This window comes from Lactuca saligna, chromosome 8 (assembly GCF_052625555.1).
Source record: "Lactuca saligna cultivar CGN05327 chromosome 8, ASM5262555v1, whole genome shotgun sequence".
Classification (NCBI taxonomy): Eukaryota; Viridiplantae; Streptophyta; class Magnoliopsida; order Asterales; family Asteraceae; genus Lactuca; species Lactuca saligna.
Genome location: NC_136424.1, coordinates 164,436,952 through 164,456,550, shown reverse-complemented (window position 1 = coordinate 164,456,550; position 19,599 = coordinate 164,436,952). Strand labels below are relative to the sequence as shown.

General features: G+C 32.5%; 1 protein-coding gene across 2 annotated transcripts; it reads left to right on the top strand.

Annotated features, from left to right (window-relative positions):
* The first annotated feature begins 15,911 nt into the window (after positions 1 to 15,911).
* Positions 15,912 to 19,267, top strand: LOC145010790 (uncharacterized). 2 transcript variants are annotated; one of them, XM_078969326.1, is made up of 7 exons: positions 15,912 to 16,116; positions 16,194 to 16,333; positions 16,887 to 17,375; positions 17,468 to 17,599; positions 17,742 to 18,220; positions 18,498 to 18,741; positions 18,989 to 19,267. In XM_078969326.1, exons 2-7 carry the CDS (start codon positions 16,213 to 16,215, stop codon positions 19,132 to 19,134), a joined length of 1,611 nt encoding a protein of 536 aa, XP_078825452.1. In that variant the 5' UTR covers positions 15,912 to 16,116; positions 16,194 to 16,212; the 3' UTR covers positions 19,135 to 19,267. The 2 variants fall into 2 exon arrangements, with proteins under 2 accessions (XP_078825452.1, XP_078825451.1); XM_078969325.1 differs by having other exon boundaries at positions 15,913 to 16,116; positions 18,498 to 19,267.
* The last annotated feature ends 332 nt before the right edge of the window (positions 19,268 to 19,599 follow it).

The window sequence follows — 19,599 nt, the reverse complement described above, 5'->3', positions numbered from 1 at the left end:
CTTTGCAGGCAAAGAAAGGGTTGTACAAGTCGAGAAAAGGGTTAAGGTAATCACCCAAGAGGCAAATAAACTGGTTGAACTCCAGATACGTCAGCTCGATGATTGAGTGTCATCGTCATCACTACTAATGGGACTTGCTCTACTACTTGCTATATGTGGAACCCGCCGATATTGTGTTTCTTCTAACGCGTACTACCCTATGTACTATTAACCTTATGTCTTAATGTTGTCGGATCATACATTCTCCCTATGTATTATATGCCTTTTCAGGCAAATTTTCCTGTATTAAAATGACTATTCCTAGTAGAAATGCTATGTGTTTTAATATGGGGTTTCGCTTATGTGTACAAACCAACCATCGAAACCGCCAGAAACTCAAGAACCTCGCAACAAAAATAATCTATAAACTCTATGAGTAAAACTTAATATCCATGCCAAATCTACGATTACCTACTACAATAAATATATCATCGGGATGTAGATTGAAACATTATGAATCATACGACAAAACGCGAAATTTATAGAGTACAACCAGAAGAGACCGTCGTTATTTACGATCTTGCTTATCATCATGCAGGAAAAAATGTCATCCCACAAAAATAACAAGCACACCCGTGAGACACAAATCCTGCAGATGGACTCTACTACTTTCCAAGCTGCTGTAACCGTTGCTATGGAACAACTCAACACAAACAACACCAATAGAGGAGGAAATAACATCGACAACTCCAGCCGAAGAAACAAGCATGAAAAGCAATGAGTGACAGCTTATCAAGGCACTCCAAACCCCAAGCTTAGGAACAAGAAGAAAAAGTCTGGGAGTAAGAGAAACGGACTGCTAACTCAAGGGTCCTCGAAGAAGCAACATGTTGTTGTTATCCATACAACCGTGACACCTACTACATCAACACTAGCCAAGCCATATGCTGGAAGCCTTCCAAAATGCAAAAAGTGCAATTTCCATCATAAGCGAGCCTGCTAAAATCCGTATTGTAATAGATGCAACCAAAAGAGTCACACCACCAGACACTGTAGGACTTATCAAAGAAGCAACATGTTGTTGTTGTCCATACAACCGTGACACCTACTACATCAACACTAGCTAGGCCATATGCTGGAAGCCTTCCAAAATGCAACAAGTGCAATTTGCATCATAAGGGAGCCTGCCAGAAGCCTTATTGTAATAGATGCAACCGAAAGAGTCACATCACCAGACACTGTAGGACTTATCCACAACAGAATCAACAGCCAAACAACAACAACAAAAATCGCAACAACAGTAACAACAACACCAATTCTGGGGCCAGTCACACCTGCTATGGGTGTGGAGGAACCGATCATTTCAGATGCAACTTCCCCAAAGCCAACAACCAGGGGGCAAGAAGGATCAGGAAGGGTCCTGATTGTGGGTCAAGGAGAGACAATTCAAGACCTGACGATTGTCACTGGTACGTTCCTACTTAACAACATAAACTCATGCATCTCATTCGATAGTGGAATTGAGCAAAGCTTTGTTAGCAACAAATTCAAACCGTTACTAAATCAAGAACCCCCGAAGCCCACCGAAGCCTTCACGGTGGAAATGGCTAAGGGGAAAAACGAAATCAACTAAATATATCAATGTAGGGTGCACGTTAACAATAAACAACCACTATTTCTAAATAAATTTGATGCCAGTAAACACTAGGAGTTTTGATGTGATCATAGACATGAATTGGTTAAGCCCCATCATGCTGATAATATGTGTCGCGAGAAGGTCATTCGCCTTCACCTCCCCAATCATGAAACCCTAATAATTTATGGAGATAAACCTGGAGCCAACCTTCGTCCTATCTTGTGCATCAAAGCATAGAAATGCCTACACTAGAGGAACTACACATTCCTTGCTCACATTGTAGATAGTCCAAAGAAGAAATAAACATTCAAGATATCCCAATGGCGTGTGAATTTCCAAGGCGTATTTCCTGAGGATATTCTGGGAATACCCCTATGATAACAGGTCAAATTTTGAATTGATCTTGTACTAGGAGCCACTCCAATTGCCAAATCACCCTATAGGTTGGCTCCCGCGAAAACGCAGGAACTATCAAGCCAACTAAAGCGAGTTCCTGAGTAAGGGATTCATCAGACCCAACTTCTCACAATAGGGAAGCACCGATCCTTTTCGTTAAAAGAAAAACGGATCCTTCAGGATTTGTGTCGATTATAGAGAAATAAATAAGCTTACTATCAAGAATCGCTATCCACTTCCACGAATCGATGATCTATTTGACCAGCTTCAAGGAGCTAGTTACTTCTCTAAAATAGATCTAAGGCCCGGTTATCATCAGCTCCGAGTCCGAGAGGAGGAAATTACAAGGACTGCTTTTCGAACTCGACAAGACCATTTTAAATTCGTTGTGAGACCCTTCGGTCTAATGAATGCTCCCACGGTATTCATGGACCCAACGAACCGAATTTTCCCAACCATTCCTAGTCAGCCTTTTCATTATTTTCATTGATGGTATACCCATCTGCTCACTAAGTAAGAACGAAACATTGTCAAATCCTACGACCGGCCTTGAAGGCATCAAGGCCAGGAGAGTATCGCGGAAGAAGCACTACGTTGATGGGTTAAAACTCTCGAAGTCAAAAGACAAAGCTTATTATTATATGAGTCGAATTGGGCACTATCTGGATGATCAACGATAGGTTAACCAAATCTGCTCATTTCCTACCAATAAAGAAATCAAACAAGACAGAAAGATTAACACAGATCTATAGCAAAGGGATCATGAAACTCCATGAATTACCGGTATCCATTATCTCAGGTCAGAATAACGGATTTACTTCAAGATTTTGACAGTCACTTTAGAAGGCTATGAGAACACAGCTAGACATGATCATTGCTTACCACCCTCAACCGATGGCCAAAGCAAGCGAACCATCTAAACACTCGAATACATGATCCGGACTTGTGTGATTGATTTCGGAAAGTCATGGGACACCTAAATGCCCTTGATTGAACTCACATACAATAACACCTATCACACAAGTATTAAGGTTGCTCCATTCGAGGCCTTATATGGTCGCAAATTCAGATCTCCTCTATGCTGGGCTGAGGTGGGTGACTCACATCCAACAAAAAAGGGCAAGCACCGAACAGTACTTTAGCAGGGCCCAAGATTATTCGTGAAATGACCAAAAACATAATCCAAATCAAATCTCGACTCCAAGCATCGCGAGACCGACAGAGAAGCTATGCGAACATGCGGCGAAAATCATTAGAATTTAAAGTCGGGGACCGATTGTTATTGAAGGCCTCTCTATGGAAAGGCATGATCCGCTTTGGGAAATGAGGAACAGCTATGCCCACGATACATTGGACCATTCGAGACTCTTGTATGGATTATTCCAATGGCTTACAAGCTGCAGCTACCAGCCGAGCTCAGCAACATACATCCCGTGTTCCACATCTCGAATCTGAAAAAGTGTCTATCAGATGAAACCCTTGTCGTTCCTTTTGAAGAGATTGAGATAAATGAGAATCTCCTGGTTTTCGAAGAACCCGTCAATATTATGGATAGGGAAGTAAAGCGTACGAAGTAGAGTCGCATTCCAATTATGAAGGTATGGTGGAATGCAAAGCGTGGACCAGAATTCACTTGGGAACGTGAAGACCAAATGAGACAGAAGTACCCTCACTTATTCTCGCATTCTCAAACCTAGTTTCAAAAGAATTTCGGGACGAAATTCCCTCTATCGGGGGGATGATGTCACAACTAGCAAATTAGCAAGGAAATTCAATACTTTTGTAAATGTTAACAATGGCAACAATTGTACCCATAACTTGAAAATGTGTATGATGTTCCATCAAAATCCAATTGAAATTCAAAACTCTGTTTAAAGCACTTCAAATAGTCAACTTAGGATTGGAAACCCTAAGAATCCCAATTTAAGTCCATTATGGACTAGGATTTCCTTATTAGGCCTAATGGACCAATAAGCTTCCAGTTTGACTATTTTGGGCTTAGGGCCCTTAAAGGGACTCTAATTGGACCCACTTTCATGAAACCTAACATTTTATTCGATAATGGGTTCAAAATAAATTGGTTTACCCTTAATGGGCCTTATTGGGCCATAACTAATCCAATTAACCCTAATAGGCCATAAATCCATTCTTTTATGTCAAATTGTGCCGATAATACATTTAAGGGACTAATGGGCCGAAAACCTTCTTATGGGCTTTAAAGTTTCGAGTAAGGACCAAGGAAAGGCCCTAGCTTCCCCATAATCACCCCTTTCTCGGCCCATTTAAAAAAAACAAAAAAAAAACAAAACAATAAGAGGGTGATTAGTAAGGTGCCACCTAACTAATAACCTTTAGTTAACCATGCTATTATTTCACATACATTTATGCACTTAGCAATGGATATCTAAGTAAAACGCAATCCACCTCCCTCCTATTCTTCTTAAATCTCGGCCATGAGACCAAAAACCATCACCACACTCATTTTTGCATACAAAAATCTCTTAAGGAAGCTCCCAAGAACTCCTACATTTCCTATAAATGTTCGAGAATTAGAGTGTACCTCAATAGGTTTACACCAAGTTTTCAACCATAATTGGTAAGTTTTAACATGATTTTTGGGGGGGAAGACAAGTAAAAATGTGTAGATCTATGTGTTATATGCTTGATATGTGTGATTTCTTAGTTTATTTTGTAAAAATGTGTTAGATCTTAACATATCTCGATATCTAAAGCAACAATGAGTAAAAATCCATGAATTAAGTCACCTTATACATCATATTATCAAGTTAAGTGTTTATATGTTTAAGATATGAAAAATTCAAAGAAAAAATCTTGTTAAGGGTCATATTTGTCAAGAAAACAAAAGATAAAGGCAAAAAGTGACATTTACAGTTTTATAAGGATCAAACAGGTTATACTTGTACAAAAATGGGTTTTTATCATAACCATACTTTTCAAAGGGCCAAAAGTGTCAATTTTAGCCTAACAGGCTTAATATTTGGGCCTCACGGTTTCCGGCCCAAATTTGCGAAAAATAAGAAGTTTTGGGGTTAAAAATGTTATTTAATCAAAGTTTGAGCCATAAATGTAAATAAACCAAATTTAGGGGTAAAATAACATCTATTTCTAAATCGGGACTAAAAATGCAAAGTTTTTAGATTTTGTGCCAAAAATGTAAAATTCATGGGATTTGGACCAAAAGCGAAATTATTTTATGAATAAGGGTTGAAAATGTAAATTCTTATAAATCAAGGGTTGAAATGGTCAAATATATATTTCGAGTCAAACGTGCCACATATTAAAACATTGGACAAAAAATATAAGTTTTTTTATAAAAATTTAAAATTAGTATATTTTATAAACCAATAATATCGTTATAGATCAAACATTGAGTATCTTAATATCATAAGTAAATGTTTCATATAAAAACACTATACCACATTAAATATACAAAAAACAGAAGAATGGTATCAATATTGAGCCTGATACTTGTAATACATGCTTATTGGGCCTTTGTAATCCATTTGCATGTTTATTGGCCTAATATAATCAATTTGTATCTACTGGGCCTTAGTAACCCAATAACATGATCAATGGGTCTAAACTAATTTTTACATGTTAATGGGCCTTAGTGGGCCATTTTCATGTTAATTTTTCCCGGAAAGAGTCATTGTATGCTTAATGGGCTTCGACGTGTCCGTTGGCATGCCATCAAGCCTTGAAATAAATTACGTGTTTAATGGGCCACAGTTGTCCTTATGCATGTTTTTTGGGTTGTTTCTATCACATTCAAGTATCATCAAGTGTTAGTAAATCAAATTACGTTTAACAGTAAACATATTCATGTGGAAATCATTGGGGTCTAGTGAGAATTATCGGTCGACACCATTAAGTGTTTGGTCGTAGCCTGTAGTTATAATCAGAGTCCCCAGGAGGGAGAGTGAGAGTTTTTGTATAGATCTATACGGGGGTGACTCCCCTACACCTGAGTTGTTCGTTACAGTTAGACTCGGCCAGTCTAGGGTGACCAAATCTTGACCAAAACCGACATTTGGAAAAATGCCAAGACAGGCGAATTAGTCATTTATCATGCATGGTTATAATGACTCAGATAGAGATACATTACCATCTATACTTTTCAGGGGAAATCAAAATTCATATATTGTGGCGATACAAGACAACTCTATATGGGGGTGACCCCCCCCCCCCCACCCACACACACACACACCTGAGCTGTTCGCTACAGTTAGACTCGGCCAGTCTAGGATGACAAAATCTTGACCAAAACCGGCGTTTGGAAAAATGCCAAGTCAGGCGAATTAGTCATTTATCATGCAGGGTTATAATGACTCACATAAAGATCCATTACCATCTATACTTTTCACGGGAAATCAAATTCGTATATTGTGGTGATACAAGACACTTCATACGATAATACATTTATTACAATACTATTATAGATCGGGAAATATCGCATTTTCCGGGAATTACCATCATTTACTTTCTTTTACATGCATCAAATACAAGACAATGAAAATTTTTGGGATTCATTCATTTACACCTGTTTTGAAATCACACATGCACACATATATTAGATCACAACATCATGTTGTAAACGAATTTATAGAAACAAAGCTTTTTAATCAAACTTGCTTATGAACTCACCTACATTATATATGTTGACTGTTTTCATAGTAACTTGTATTCTCAGGCGACCGTTAAGCAAAAGAACCTTCAAGTGTGTGGATTTATTTTGTGCAATGTCAAGCAGCATACAATTATTAACATTTTTGAATATGTAATCTAAGACAATGTACTTGATGTGAACAATACCAGTTGTATTATGTAATGTTTGGTGATGATCGTGTTATGTTGCATGTGTATTCATTGTGATGATATTTCAATTTATAGTCACACGATCCCTCAGATGTTTCCGCTATCTGGTTCGAGGGCGTGATAGAAGAGATGATGGGTTGGATTGTATCTGAACAGCTTCCGAGTAAAGCACCAAGTAGTATTTGGTCTTGCCTGTACCAGGGTTGATACTCTTGATTAGACTTGGTAGCATATGTGGACAGAACTTTGGATGGGGTTTCTTGTGATCCATTATTGAAATTGTCGAGTCCAAGACCAATTATAGTTGCCATGACGTGTTTACGCCAAACAAGAAAATTGGTTGCAGTGAGTTTAATTAGGAAGTGAGTTTGAGCGGTGACTTCGATGAAGACTTGGTGGAAGCAAACATGAACGAAGGATTTTCAGAATCGGTTGAGATTTTAGGATCGATTCAGGCTCAGAGGAGCTTTCGAGCTCTGATACCATATAAAGCTTACAACTGATATTGGAAGTGATGTTTATATTCAAAGATACGTATGCCTTATATAGGCTAATTGTACAGTTGAGTCATCCTTATATATACAGGAGAGTAAATAGCAACTAAACTAGGTATTTGACTATACTTTTAACTAAGTATTTACAACGTAATTTAATCTATCTATTTGTGTGTGTGTCTAATGGATCTGATAGTCCATTATCCTTAGTATTAACACCATCTCTGTTCGATAACTAACAATCACAACCCTTGTTAAAATGAAAAACAAACACCTGGTTTGATAAAACCAACAGTTGAATTTGTTCTCTCCTCGTTTTAGGATGACTAGGCCACCTCTAATTATACTTGGAGTCGATGTCAATATTAACATCAACTCTATCCATGACTCAACCGTTAAGGCATGAAGGTTTGGACAAATATCCTTTAAAGCGACATTAGCACACCAAACATCCTTACAAAAATACGTTTTGTCCCCAATACTAATAACCTTTTTAAACAAGTCATTAATAGAAATGTCCTTTCCTTTCCAACTCCTTATCAATTTGAGAGATACTTGACCACACTCCTTTTATCAATTTCTTAGCCAATGGTTTTCCATCAATTAACAACAAATTATGAAGGGACTTAATGCAAGAGAATAATAAGGAATCATACATATTTTTAAGTTCTACCACCATTTAGCAAGAAGATCTAGATTTTTTGAGTCAAGGCACCCGACAACACGACTCCCTTATCTTTCGGCTTAATGACAACATACCACGTGACCCAATTAATCTACATTTTATCTTCATTACAACCCCATAAGAACTTTCTATAATGCCATCAAGGGTATGAATCACCTTCCTCGGAGCACGAAATAACAACAAATAGTAAAGTGGAAGGCTATTTAGCATCGATTTAATAAGTGTAAGACAACCACCAAATGATAAAGATTTTGCCTTCCACATAGATAACTTGAATTTAAATGTATCAATAACCGGACTCCAATACTTGACATGTTTGCACCAATCGAGAGGCCAAGATAAGTAACAGGGAAAGAAGCTCATATTTAAGGATGTTAGCAAGCCTAACCACCTCCATATTATCAACCCTAACACCATGGACTTTACTCTTATGTAAGTTCACTTTTAAACCCGAAGCAAGGTAAAAGCAACAAAGCAATATATTTATATTTATAAACTTAACTTACAACCAATCACCAATAAAAGTCATGTTGTTGGCATACATAAGATGGGAGAAGATAATACTATTTTGGGGAAAAGAGAGCCCATGAAAGTGATAAAGATTACAATCCGACTTCATAGAGTCGTAAAGCCCTTCAATAGAAATGATGAAAAGAAATAGGGACAACGAATCTCTTTTCCTAACACCTCTTTTAATGTCAAATTATTTCGTAGGTGAGCCATTCACCAAAAAGAAGGTCGTATTATAAGAAATGCAACCTATAATCCATCTTTGTCACTTTCAGCCGAACTCCATTTACTCTATAATGGAATGTAAGAACTCCCAACTTAAAGATTCAAAGGCTTTGTCAAAATCCACCTTAAAAATCAAAGCTTTTTTCTACTTCACCTTTTCGCAACAAAAAATTTCATTTAGCAAAAGAGGGCCATCTAGTATGTTTCTATCCCCAACACATACGTTCCTCTAACTTACATAAATTGTCCAATCATAGGGGTACATACACTATTCCACTCACAAGGAGCTATACAAAGCAATTATTTGTGTGTGTGTAGGGGGGGGGGGGGGGGGGAGGGAGGGGTAAGTATAGAATTTTCCAATCCAAACTCCCTTTATGACAAATCTACCTCTACCTTCTACCAATAAATGAATAGTTTCAAGATTACACATGTCAATTCCACAAGCTTCCACCTCAACAAATGCCACTTGTCATCATATGAGACCTTTCCTCAGAAATCGGTTTTCAATTACAAGTTATAATACCAATTACTAAGGGTAGATTTATTCGACACATCCATAGTTTTTGATAAATAATTAATTGTTTTTCAAATTTTGAAACAAAATAATCCTATATAATACTAATATAACAATAAATATGTTTCAAACATTTATATCACGCCAACCCGCTCATTTATTCTTCCTTGTCCTCACGCACAATTATCCTGTAAATTAGGAATTAGGGGATGTTTGGATAGGAAAAAAAGATGGTGCTTATTGCATATTGTTTATTCCCACCACAATAAGCTAACTTTAAGTGTTTGGATAAAATCCTTAAAAATAAGTTTATTGTGTTATAAATAAGCTAATTTTAATAAGCATCTCACCCATTGCTTATTGCTTATTGCTTATTCTCACCACAAATAAGCTAATAAGCTAATCCAAACACCCCCTCAGAACAATATCCAAATTTAAAAAATATCGCGTAATCCCAATAAATCAGCAAATGATTTGAATTGGAGAATTATCATTAGACAATAAATCAGGAAATGTGATCTTATCTAAAATTATACAAAATGGTTCCACATTTTATTACTCTTATTATATATGCCCTATCATCGCATCAACTTGATTACATTCAGTTTGTTGAAGTTTTTGAAGATTCATTATGCACATTCGTGGTAAGTATTCAAAAAACTTCTTCTTACTATGTACGAAATCCCTCTGCTTGTTTATATTTATGTTCTTGTTTGGATGACATTGAATGAGTTCTGGATGCTGATGTGCGGTCATATACACACACACACACACACACACACATATATATATATATATATATATATATGTATATATATATATATATATATAGAGAGAGAGAGAGAGGGAAGAGGGCTCAATTGAGAAAAAAAGGTTGAGAATGGGGGAATCATTCTCAGCCAATCATTTAATTAATATCTTAAATTAAAATACACGGTGGCAAACTTGTAAATATGATATGATATCCTTTAATCACAGATATGTAAATGTGGATAATTTGATAACAATTCAAATTCATTACTACTCGATTGTTCATCATCCAAATTTCTTCTCCAACGTTCAACAATCTTCCAGATTTCTTCAATTAAATCATCGATCAACATCATCTAGTGTTAATCAATCATCCATCTTCGTCAAAAACACGTACATCAACATCATTCAACAATACACCAAAAAAAATCGGTTTTGGTTCTTTCAATCCAACCTTCAACTATGCTTGAATACGAGAATATCTTCAACATCTACGATTAATTTTACTCCTAGTGTCATTAGATCAATATCATCGATAATCAACATCAGTTTCATTTCATATTATTCATTCAACATCGATCATAAAAAAAAACTTCGAAATTAAGGTTAGAAAAACATCAAAACATTTTTCTTTTTGAAAAATTTCATATAATTCTCTATCAATCTACTATTTTGTAAGTTTTAAATAGTCAAAGTATCATGTTTTTAGCATTTTTAAGAAAGGTTACTTGTATGCATTCCAACTGTTTGATGAAATGCATAAACTAAATTACCATGTTATATTCACATATGAATATGTTTTCGCACCTTAATCAGTATATGATTATTAAAACACAAAACAAATATACAATTTTATATGTTGTTCATATGTGAATAACGTATAAAAATTATATATATATATATATATATATATATATATATATATATATATATATATATATTTGTGAATATATATTGTAATATGCATATGTTAATATCCTATGTAATATTAATATGTGAATAAATTGTGTAATATTCACATATGAATATATCATCTAATATTTATAAGTGAATATATCATCTAATACTTACAAGTGAAAATACTATGTAATATTCACAAGTGAATACATCGTTTAATATTTAAATATGAATATCCTGTATCATATTCACAAGTGTATTATATATTATTCATATGCGAATATATTATGTAATATTCATGAATGAATATATACTATGTAATATTTAGATGTGACTAGAATATGTAATATTCACAAGTAAATATATCATATAATATTCACATGTGAATCTACCATATAATATTCATATATGAATATACTATGTAATATTCATTTATGAATATACCATGTAATATCACATGTAAATATACAATATAAACAACATATATCATATAATATTCACATATGATTATACATTCATATGTGAATATACCATGTGATAATTAGAATGTGATAAATCGCTATTATTATGAACTAAAAGTATATTTTTAATAATTATAAATGTGTATTCACATGTTTTTCAGGCATCATTATAACTCAATAAAAGAATAACATTTCAATCAATGGTTGGTTCATATCTCGGTGGTTGACGTAATTGAGAATATAACATTGACGAAGACAATATATTTTTATATTCACGTGTAAATGTTATACAATTTAATATATTCTTCATTTTGATCGTATTAAATTCAAATGCAAATGATATTCATTAACCAATACAATGTTGTTTATCTTAGTATAATGTTGATTTTACATTTAAATAATATTGTTACATTATACAAAAAAAAATTATGCACAAACCAATTCTTATAGTGTATTATTTTTTTTATATATAAAGGTTGTATTCACAAAATAAATAAATCAACATGTATAGTTTATTCACATAAATAAAAATAACAAATTATAATAACAATGTTTTTATTAGTGAGATTGAAGTTAGTAACATCATCAGTAAATATGTTGTAATGATTTCTAAACTTTATTGATATATGAATAACGATGATGTCATCACTAGTAGGAATGAAAATTTAGTGACATCATTAAAACAATTTGCCGCAATGAAGTTTAGTCTCGGAATTGGACGAAATTCGCATATTTGATGTAAAATGGTGCGATTTACAAAACTCACTGCTTCGCCATGACGTACGGTGTTTTTCGGTCATTCGAGACTGTTTAGTGCCTCAAAATGACGTTTTTCAATTTTTATAATTTTCTGGAAAAAAATGTTATCATTTATTCACAAATGAATATAACATTAATAAAAATATATGTTTATATAATTATTTTATTAACCTAAAAAGATTAGTTGTATGTGAATAAATATATATTCTTATCAAATATTTTTTTAATCTTTAATTTTATATATTTTATAGTCCTCGGTTTTATTGACAGTTTTATTCATTTGTGAATAATACATACATATATATATATATATATATATATATATATATATATATATATATATATATATATACATTTGTGAATATTACATTATGTTTACATGCGGATATAATTCTTATATGTTATTCACATATGAATTACAAACGTATTATGTTGATGAAGAACATATGATGTTGATGAAAAACACAGATGAACAATCGAGATGAATGAATAACAGATGGTGTTGATGAAGAACAGATAAACGATCCAGAAGAAATGATATCTGTGATTGAAGGTTAATATATCATATTTACAAATTTAACACCATGTATTTTATGCTAATATGCTAATTAAATGATTAGCTGAGAATGATTCTCCCATTCTCAACCTTTTTTATTTTCTCAATTGATCTTACCTCTCTCTCTCTCTCTCTCTCTCTCTCTATATATATATATATATATATATATATATATATATATATATATATATATATATATATATATGGTATGGTTACTGTAATGAGTCATTTTAAAGTAGGTAATCGTGAGAACACCTTAAAAAAATTGAAAAAAATCTAAAAAAAAATACAAATCATAAAATCGAGCATAGATTTATGTCCGGGAGAAAAAAAAGCTGGAAAAAAATTACATCATTAAAATTGATCAATGATTCAACTTTAATTTTTTATTTTGCATCGTTATGATCCATGATTTAATTTTAATAATTCATTTTTTTCCATTTTTTTTCTCCCGGACATAGATTTATGTTCGATTTTTTTTATTTGTATTTTTTTAGATTTTTTTCAATTTTTTTAAGGTGTCTTTACAAATTCTTACTTTAAAATGAGTCATCACCCGATCATATATATATATATATATATATATATATATATATATATATATATATATATATATATGTTCATGTTCATTTGAGATCATGCTAATTTTGTGAGACCGTGTGACCAAATCTAAAAATAATTTTAAAATGCAAAATAAAAGGAAAAATTCAAAAAAAAAAAAATTAATTATTATTTTCGGAACAATAATTACCTAAAAAAACCGGTTTGTCGATAATAAACAATAAACCGGTTTGTCGGTTACGGTTTGTCGGTAAAAAATCACATTAGAACCAAATAAACAATAAACATTCTAAAAAAAATTACCGTTTTTGATTAAAATTTCGCATTTAAAAATAAAAAAAATAAGTTGTTTATGCTTTATTTGGTTATAATGTGATTTTTAGAATGTTAGAATATTATACTAGATTTCTCAGATATGTAAAATATTTTATTTATTCTATTAGAATATGTAAAATATATATATATTTTTTATTTTTTTTTATATATTTTTTGGTTTTTTTTTGGAAAATATAAATCCCAAAAATAATATTTGAATTTTTTTTTGAAAAATTTCAATTATTTTGCATTTTAAAAATGAATTTTGTTTTATCTACCAAATGAATGACTAGGATTGCGTCTTACGGTCTAATAAAATTAGACCGTCTCACATGAACCTAACTCTCGGTCTCTCTCTCTCTCTCTCTCTCTCTATATATATATATATATATATATATATATATATATATATATATATATATATATATATATATATATATATATATATATATATATATATATATATATATATATATATATATATATATATATATATATATATATATATATATATGAAAGATTATGTAACTTTCATGTTTTATAATATTGGTATTTTTAATTTTAAATGCTTTTGACAACTAATTTAAATTTACGTAGTTTTTTCCTAATATATTAGTTTTTATTTTGTTTATCAAATTTGCTAATTATCTATATATAAAACTTAAGAAAATCTAATATCTAGATATATTTTGATTATAAAATAGAATATTACCAATTGTAGTGACCAAATGTGATAAAACAAAAAGATAAGAAAATTTAAAAAGTTAATAAAACAAAATGTTTTGAATGGTAAAAAAAACTTTAGAATATATCATAGGAGATTGAGTTGTGATAAAAAACCAAAACCAAATAACCGAATCCAACCAAATGATGTTTGGTTTATTTTGTTCGGGTTATTTGGTTATTCGTTTAATTTTGTTTGGTTAACAAAATAAAGATATATGTTATTTGGTTTGGTTTTGTTTAGATTTTCATGATTTTGGTTAAATCGAATAAAGTATTTAATTAATATGCATTTTTATAGTTTATATCTGTAAATTAACATTTTATATTTAAATTAATAGATATCTATGAAAATATATTTTTATAACTCATTATTTAATGATTATTCATTATAAATTTATAGTTGTTTATATATTGTATTAAAAAAAACAACTAATTAACCAAATGTTAATTAATGTTCAGTCAGTTCTTTCATCTTTGTTTACAACTAAAACTATATTAACTTGTCTCTATAATTTTTTTTGGCTACATCAATACTTCAAAATAATAAACATAATAAATCATGAAAAAGTGAATATTATATATATATATATATTAGTGTATTTTTTTTCATTTGGCAAGTTTAGTAAATTTTTTTTATTTTAATTTAATATTTATTGTTAAATGCAAAATTTTATTCGGTTTAGTCGACAAACCGAACCAAATAAACCGTAAACGACTTAATCAAAAATCAATTAAACCGAACTTTATTTGGTTTGGTTATGTTAGTTTTAGAATAAAAAAAACAGTAAAACCAAAACGATTAAATTGAAAACCGAAAAAAAATAACTTTCATAATAGGAGATTTTAGGTTATTTTTGTTTTCTTTTAAAAGAGTGATATTTATAATTATTTTTCATAGAGTAAATTTCCTTTTCTTAGAGTGATAGGAGTGGGCACGCCCACAAGTGTTATTACTATTAGCAGGAAAACCCAAAAAAACAAAAAAAAGAAATGAAGTTACTAAATTTTGTGGTGGTAACGGGAAGCAACGATAATACCTATAATGTGCAATAACGATGGAGATGTGCGGTGTTTTTAGGCGTTATTACTCCTAGTAGCCTTATAATTTTAAAATGTAAGATCTTTTAATAATAATTGACTTTAATTTCGTTGTAAACTAGCGGAAAAACCCGAGTTTCGTCCCGGCCGTTTTTTGTATATTTTATGGAGAGATATAAAAGTTTTGATTATAATAACCAAAAGTATCAAAATGAATAAAGAATTAAATGGATTGAAATTAGCAAGTTTTTTGAAGTGTTGTGATCAAACTTTAAATATTAAAATGTTTTTAAAAAAATGTAAAAATTTTGATTTAAATGACAAAAATATTAAAATGACTAAAAAATAGGAACAAAAGTCAAAAAAAAAAAAATAATAATAATAATAATAAAAATAAAAAAAATAAAATAAAAAAAATTACAGCTTTACAGTTCGTTGATAAAGAAACATTCTTTTAATATATAATCTTAGTATTTGTATTTAAAATTATTATCTAAATTTTCATGAAAACTGAAAAGTGGCAAGGTTGCTTGGAAAATACGATGAAATGAGAACCCAACTACTCCAATTATGTGGCTATTTTGTCTATTGTGAAAAAGAATCTTCCCAATAACTTTCCTGTAATTTTCTCCTCCGGCCAAATGTTCTGAAAAAGATTCGACCAACAATCTTTGCGCGTCCTCAATTTGGATTTAACCGAGTTCGATCTCCTCAGTTGGAACTGTCATTAATTCTACCAAATCTTTCAAAAATCACACTTCAGTTTCAGATTCAGGTAGATACAATATACTCTCTTAATTTTCCATACTTCAATTTTAGAATTATAATCGATCTTTAAGCGTCGCTGTGCAGCTACAGTTCGTCGGAAATCATGGCAGCAATTACCCCTTTGATCCCTGTCAAAGAAAACCACCAACTTGTTGTCGCTCAAACTGCGGGTAACACATTTTATCAATTACCAGTTAAAAATCCCTGTGGAGATCTTCTTGCAGGTAATCTCTATCTACTTGCTTTCCTTTAATTCTGAATTGATTTAACTTTCAACATATTAACAAATTCCCCTTCAACTACTTGTTCCTTCATCCATATTTAAACCAATTAAGTAGAAACAAGAACACCTATGCATAAGCTACTTTACTTTCCTTTTAGGTATTCCATCTTTCTCTTTCTGAAATTTAAAGTTAACTCCGTATAATTTCAGCTTTTATGGTTAGAAAAACGTTCGATTATCTTATATATCTGAACTGAGCTTGAATTAGATGCTGCATTTGTATCTTTATCAGATTTCTATATCCGATTTGGGCTTGAATCTACTGACTCAGTCATTAAACAAAGAAATATGAACAATAATAAATAAAAGGAAATACGTTATATATACTTTTTTTTTATTGTCCCACTTGTTTTACTCATTAGTTTATCCATTTTTCTATACATAAAATGTTTCAACATCAACTTCGTATAGCTACTACTCTTTGAGTTTGACTTTATGCAAGAAAACAATATTCACTAGTCGTTGTTTACAAATCGGACTTTTTCTAACGACAGATAACAGAAGACAAGATTACCTTGAGATATGCATTCCACTCTACGAAGCTTCAATGACTGGAAACTGGCCACATGCAAAAACCATTCTTGACGAACACCCAGAAGTGATACGTTCTAGTATCACCGAAAATTACGAAACTGCACTTCACATCGCATCATCAGCAAAAAACACACACTTTGTGGAAAATCTCGTGAAGTTGATGACAAAAGACGATTTGGAACTACAAAATAAGAATTTAAACACAGCCTTATCTTTAGCAGCTGCAGCTGGCACTGTTGATATCGCTAAACTTATGGTTGAAAGGAACAAGTGTTTGTTAACAATCCCTGGTAGTCAAGGAATGATGCCATTATATATGGCAGCTTTATTTGGAAATAGTGAAATGGTGAAGTATCTCTACAGTAAATCCCAGAAATTGCATGACGATGGTTGGACACAGCAGAATCGTGGTTGGCTTCTCGTGAAATGTGTCGAGTCTGATCTCTTTGGTAAGTATAAATTAATATCGCTCATTTGTATCATTCGTTCGTTACTATTGTTGTTATTATATTAATTAGAGTTATTATCAAATCATTTTCAGATGTAGCATTGGATATATTGAAGGATTACCCTGAACTGGGTGATGATGGGCAAGTACTTCAAGTTTTGGCAAGAAAGCCAGATGCCTTTACACGAAAAGATCCAAAATTTATCCGAAGATTCTACCATAAAAGTATTTCCTCTATCTGTTTATGGAAAAAAAAAAACTTTTAGTAATCTATTAAACGTATGTCGTAAAAAAATCCAATCTAAGGGTTTTTGTAATAAAAAGAATATATTTTGTGTCACCTAATTTATTTTTATTTGGTTTCTAGTTTGTGGAGTACTTGGTAGGACGATAGGACGTGCGGAAAAGAAAAGTCATGCTGTGGAAATAGTGAGATTTATTTGGCAACGAATTGTGCAAAAGTCAAAGTCACAAATTGACGACATAATACGTGGCCCAAGAACACGTATTGGTAACAGAGATGTATACAATTCACGAATGCTTTTTGTTGCTGCGGAAACTGGCAACACTGCATTTATAATCGAGCTAATTCGTCTCTATCCGGATCTAATATGGAAAGTGAATAGCGATAACCAAAGTATATTTCATGTAGCTGTTATACATCGTCATGAAAGTATTTACAATTTGTTATATGAGCTTGGGTCGATGAAAGATTTGATAACTCCTCTCAAAGACCAATTTGAGAATAATATGCTCCATTTAGTTGGGAAAGTTGCGAAGAAAAAACGACTTGAGATTGTTTCAGGTGTAGCGCTACAAATGCAACGAGAATTGTTATGGTTCAAGGTATGACTTTGACTTCCTTTTCAAACTTCAGTCTACGGGCGTGTTCGGTATAGAGCTTTTGGGAGCGTTTGAGAGCTTCTAGCGTTTGATAAATCGCTCTGTTTTGAACAGAAAGCCTTGTTTAAACAAAACGTTCCAAATCCAAATGCTACTTTATGTAGCGTTTAGTAAAACACTACAAGCTATCCACCACCCACTATAAGCTAGCCGTTACCAGCTAATTTTTCCGAACACGCACTAAATATCGATAATTGATCACATCCGTTTTGTGTTACAGGAAGTGGAACAGATGATCCCTCCTACTTACAGGGAAAGGAAGAACAAGGAAGGTTTAACACCATATGAGCTATTCACGAAGGAACACAAAGATCTAGTCAACCAAGGTGAAAAATGGATGAAAGGAACGGCTAATCAGTGTATGGTGGTGGCGGCGCTTATAGCCACCATTGTATTTGCGGCTGCTTTTACGGTTCCAGGGGGATACGATCAGACATATGGGCCACCACTTTATCTTCAAAGAGGTGCTTTTATAGCTTTCGCGATATCAGATGCCATATCATTGTTTGCATCTTCGGCTTCCATAATCATGTTCTTATCTATTCTAACATCTCGTTATGCTGAGCATGATTTCTTGGAATCGATACCAAAAAAGCTGATGACTGGTTTAGCGACACTTTTCCTTTCTATAACGATGATGATGATTGCTTTTAGTGTTAGTTTTTTTATAATTTACCATGACCATTTGAGATGGGTGCCTTTTCTTATCAGCCTCTTTGCCACCATGCCAGTCGTTTTATTTGCGATGCTGCAGTACCCGCTTTTGGCAGATGTGTTCCGGTCAACGTATGCTTCTAGATATCTTTTTAAGCCCAAGAAACGCTCGCTCTATGTTCCACACCCCAAGTTCTAATTGATTGTAGCTTGAGACCCAAGTGTCTTTCAAATGTTTTGTACATATGTATGATTCTTGATACTTAAAGCTTTATAATCAATACCTACTTGATCATTAATAATAGACAATAATCTATAGAATACGGTCTTACGAAATTACTTGATGAACTACTATGAAATGGCGTAGAAAACTGGTCATATAACGAGATTAACATTACGACAAAGTGGCAAATAGGAAACAAGGCATAAAAATATAAAATACGGTTTTAGAAAATTCCAATGAAAAAAATGAGGAGGCTATTTTTTGAAAGGCATAGAAAACACTACACCTAAGCATCCAGTTATATCAACAAGAGTTACAAAGACAGCAAGTAGGTCTGATAATCGTGTCGTGTTTAGATTGGTGGGTCGTGGGTTGACGGGTTGACGGGTCAAAATATACCAACCCAAACACAGCTCAATTAATTATACAGGTCATGAGTTGGCGG

Excerpts from the sequence above, each read along its gene's own strand:
- LOC145010790 (XM_078969325.1), top strand. The coding sequence starts at position 16,213 with ATGGCAGCAATTACCCCTTTGATCCCTGTCAAAGAAAACCACCAACTT. Across the intron at positions 17,376-17,467 it reads TGTCGAGTCTGATCTCTTTG|ATGTAGCATTGGATATATTG; the intron begins GTAAGTATAAAT and ends AATCATTTTCAG. Across the intron at positions 17,600-17,741 it reads CCGAAGATTCTACCATAAAA|TTTGTGGAGTACTTGGTAGG; the intron begins GTATTTCCTCTA and ends TTTGGTTTCTAG.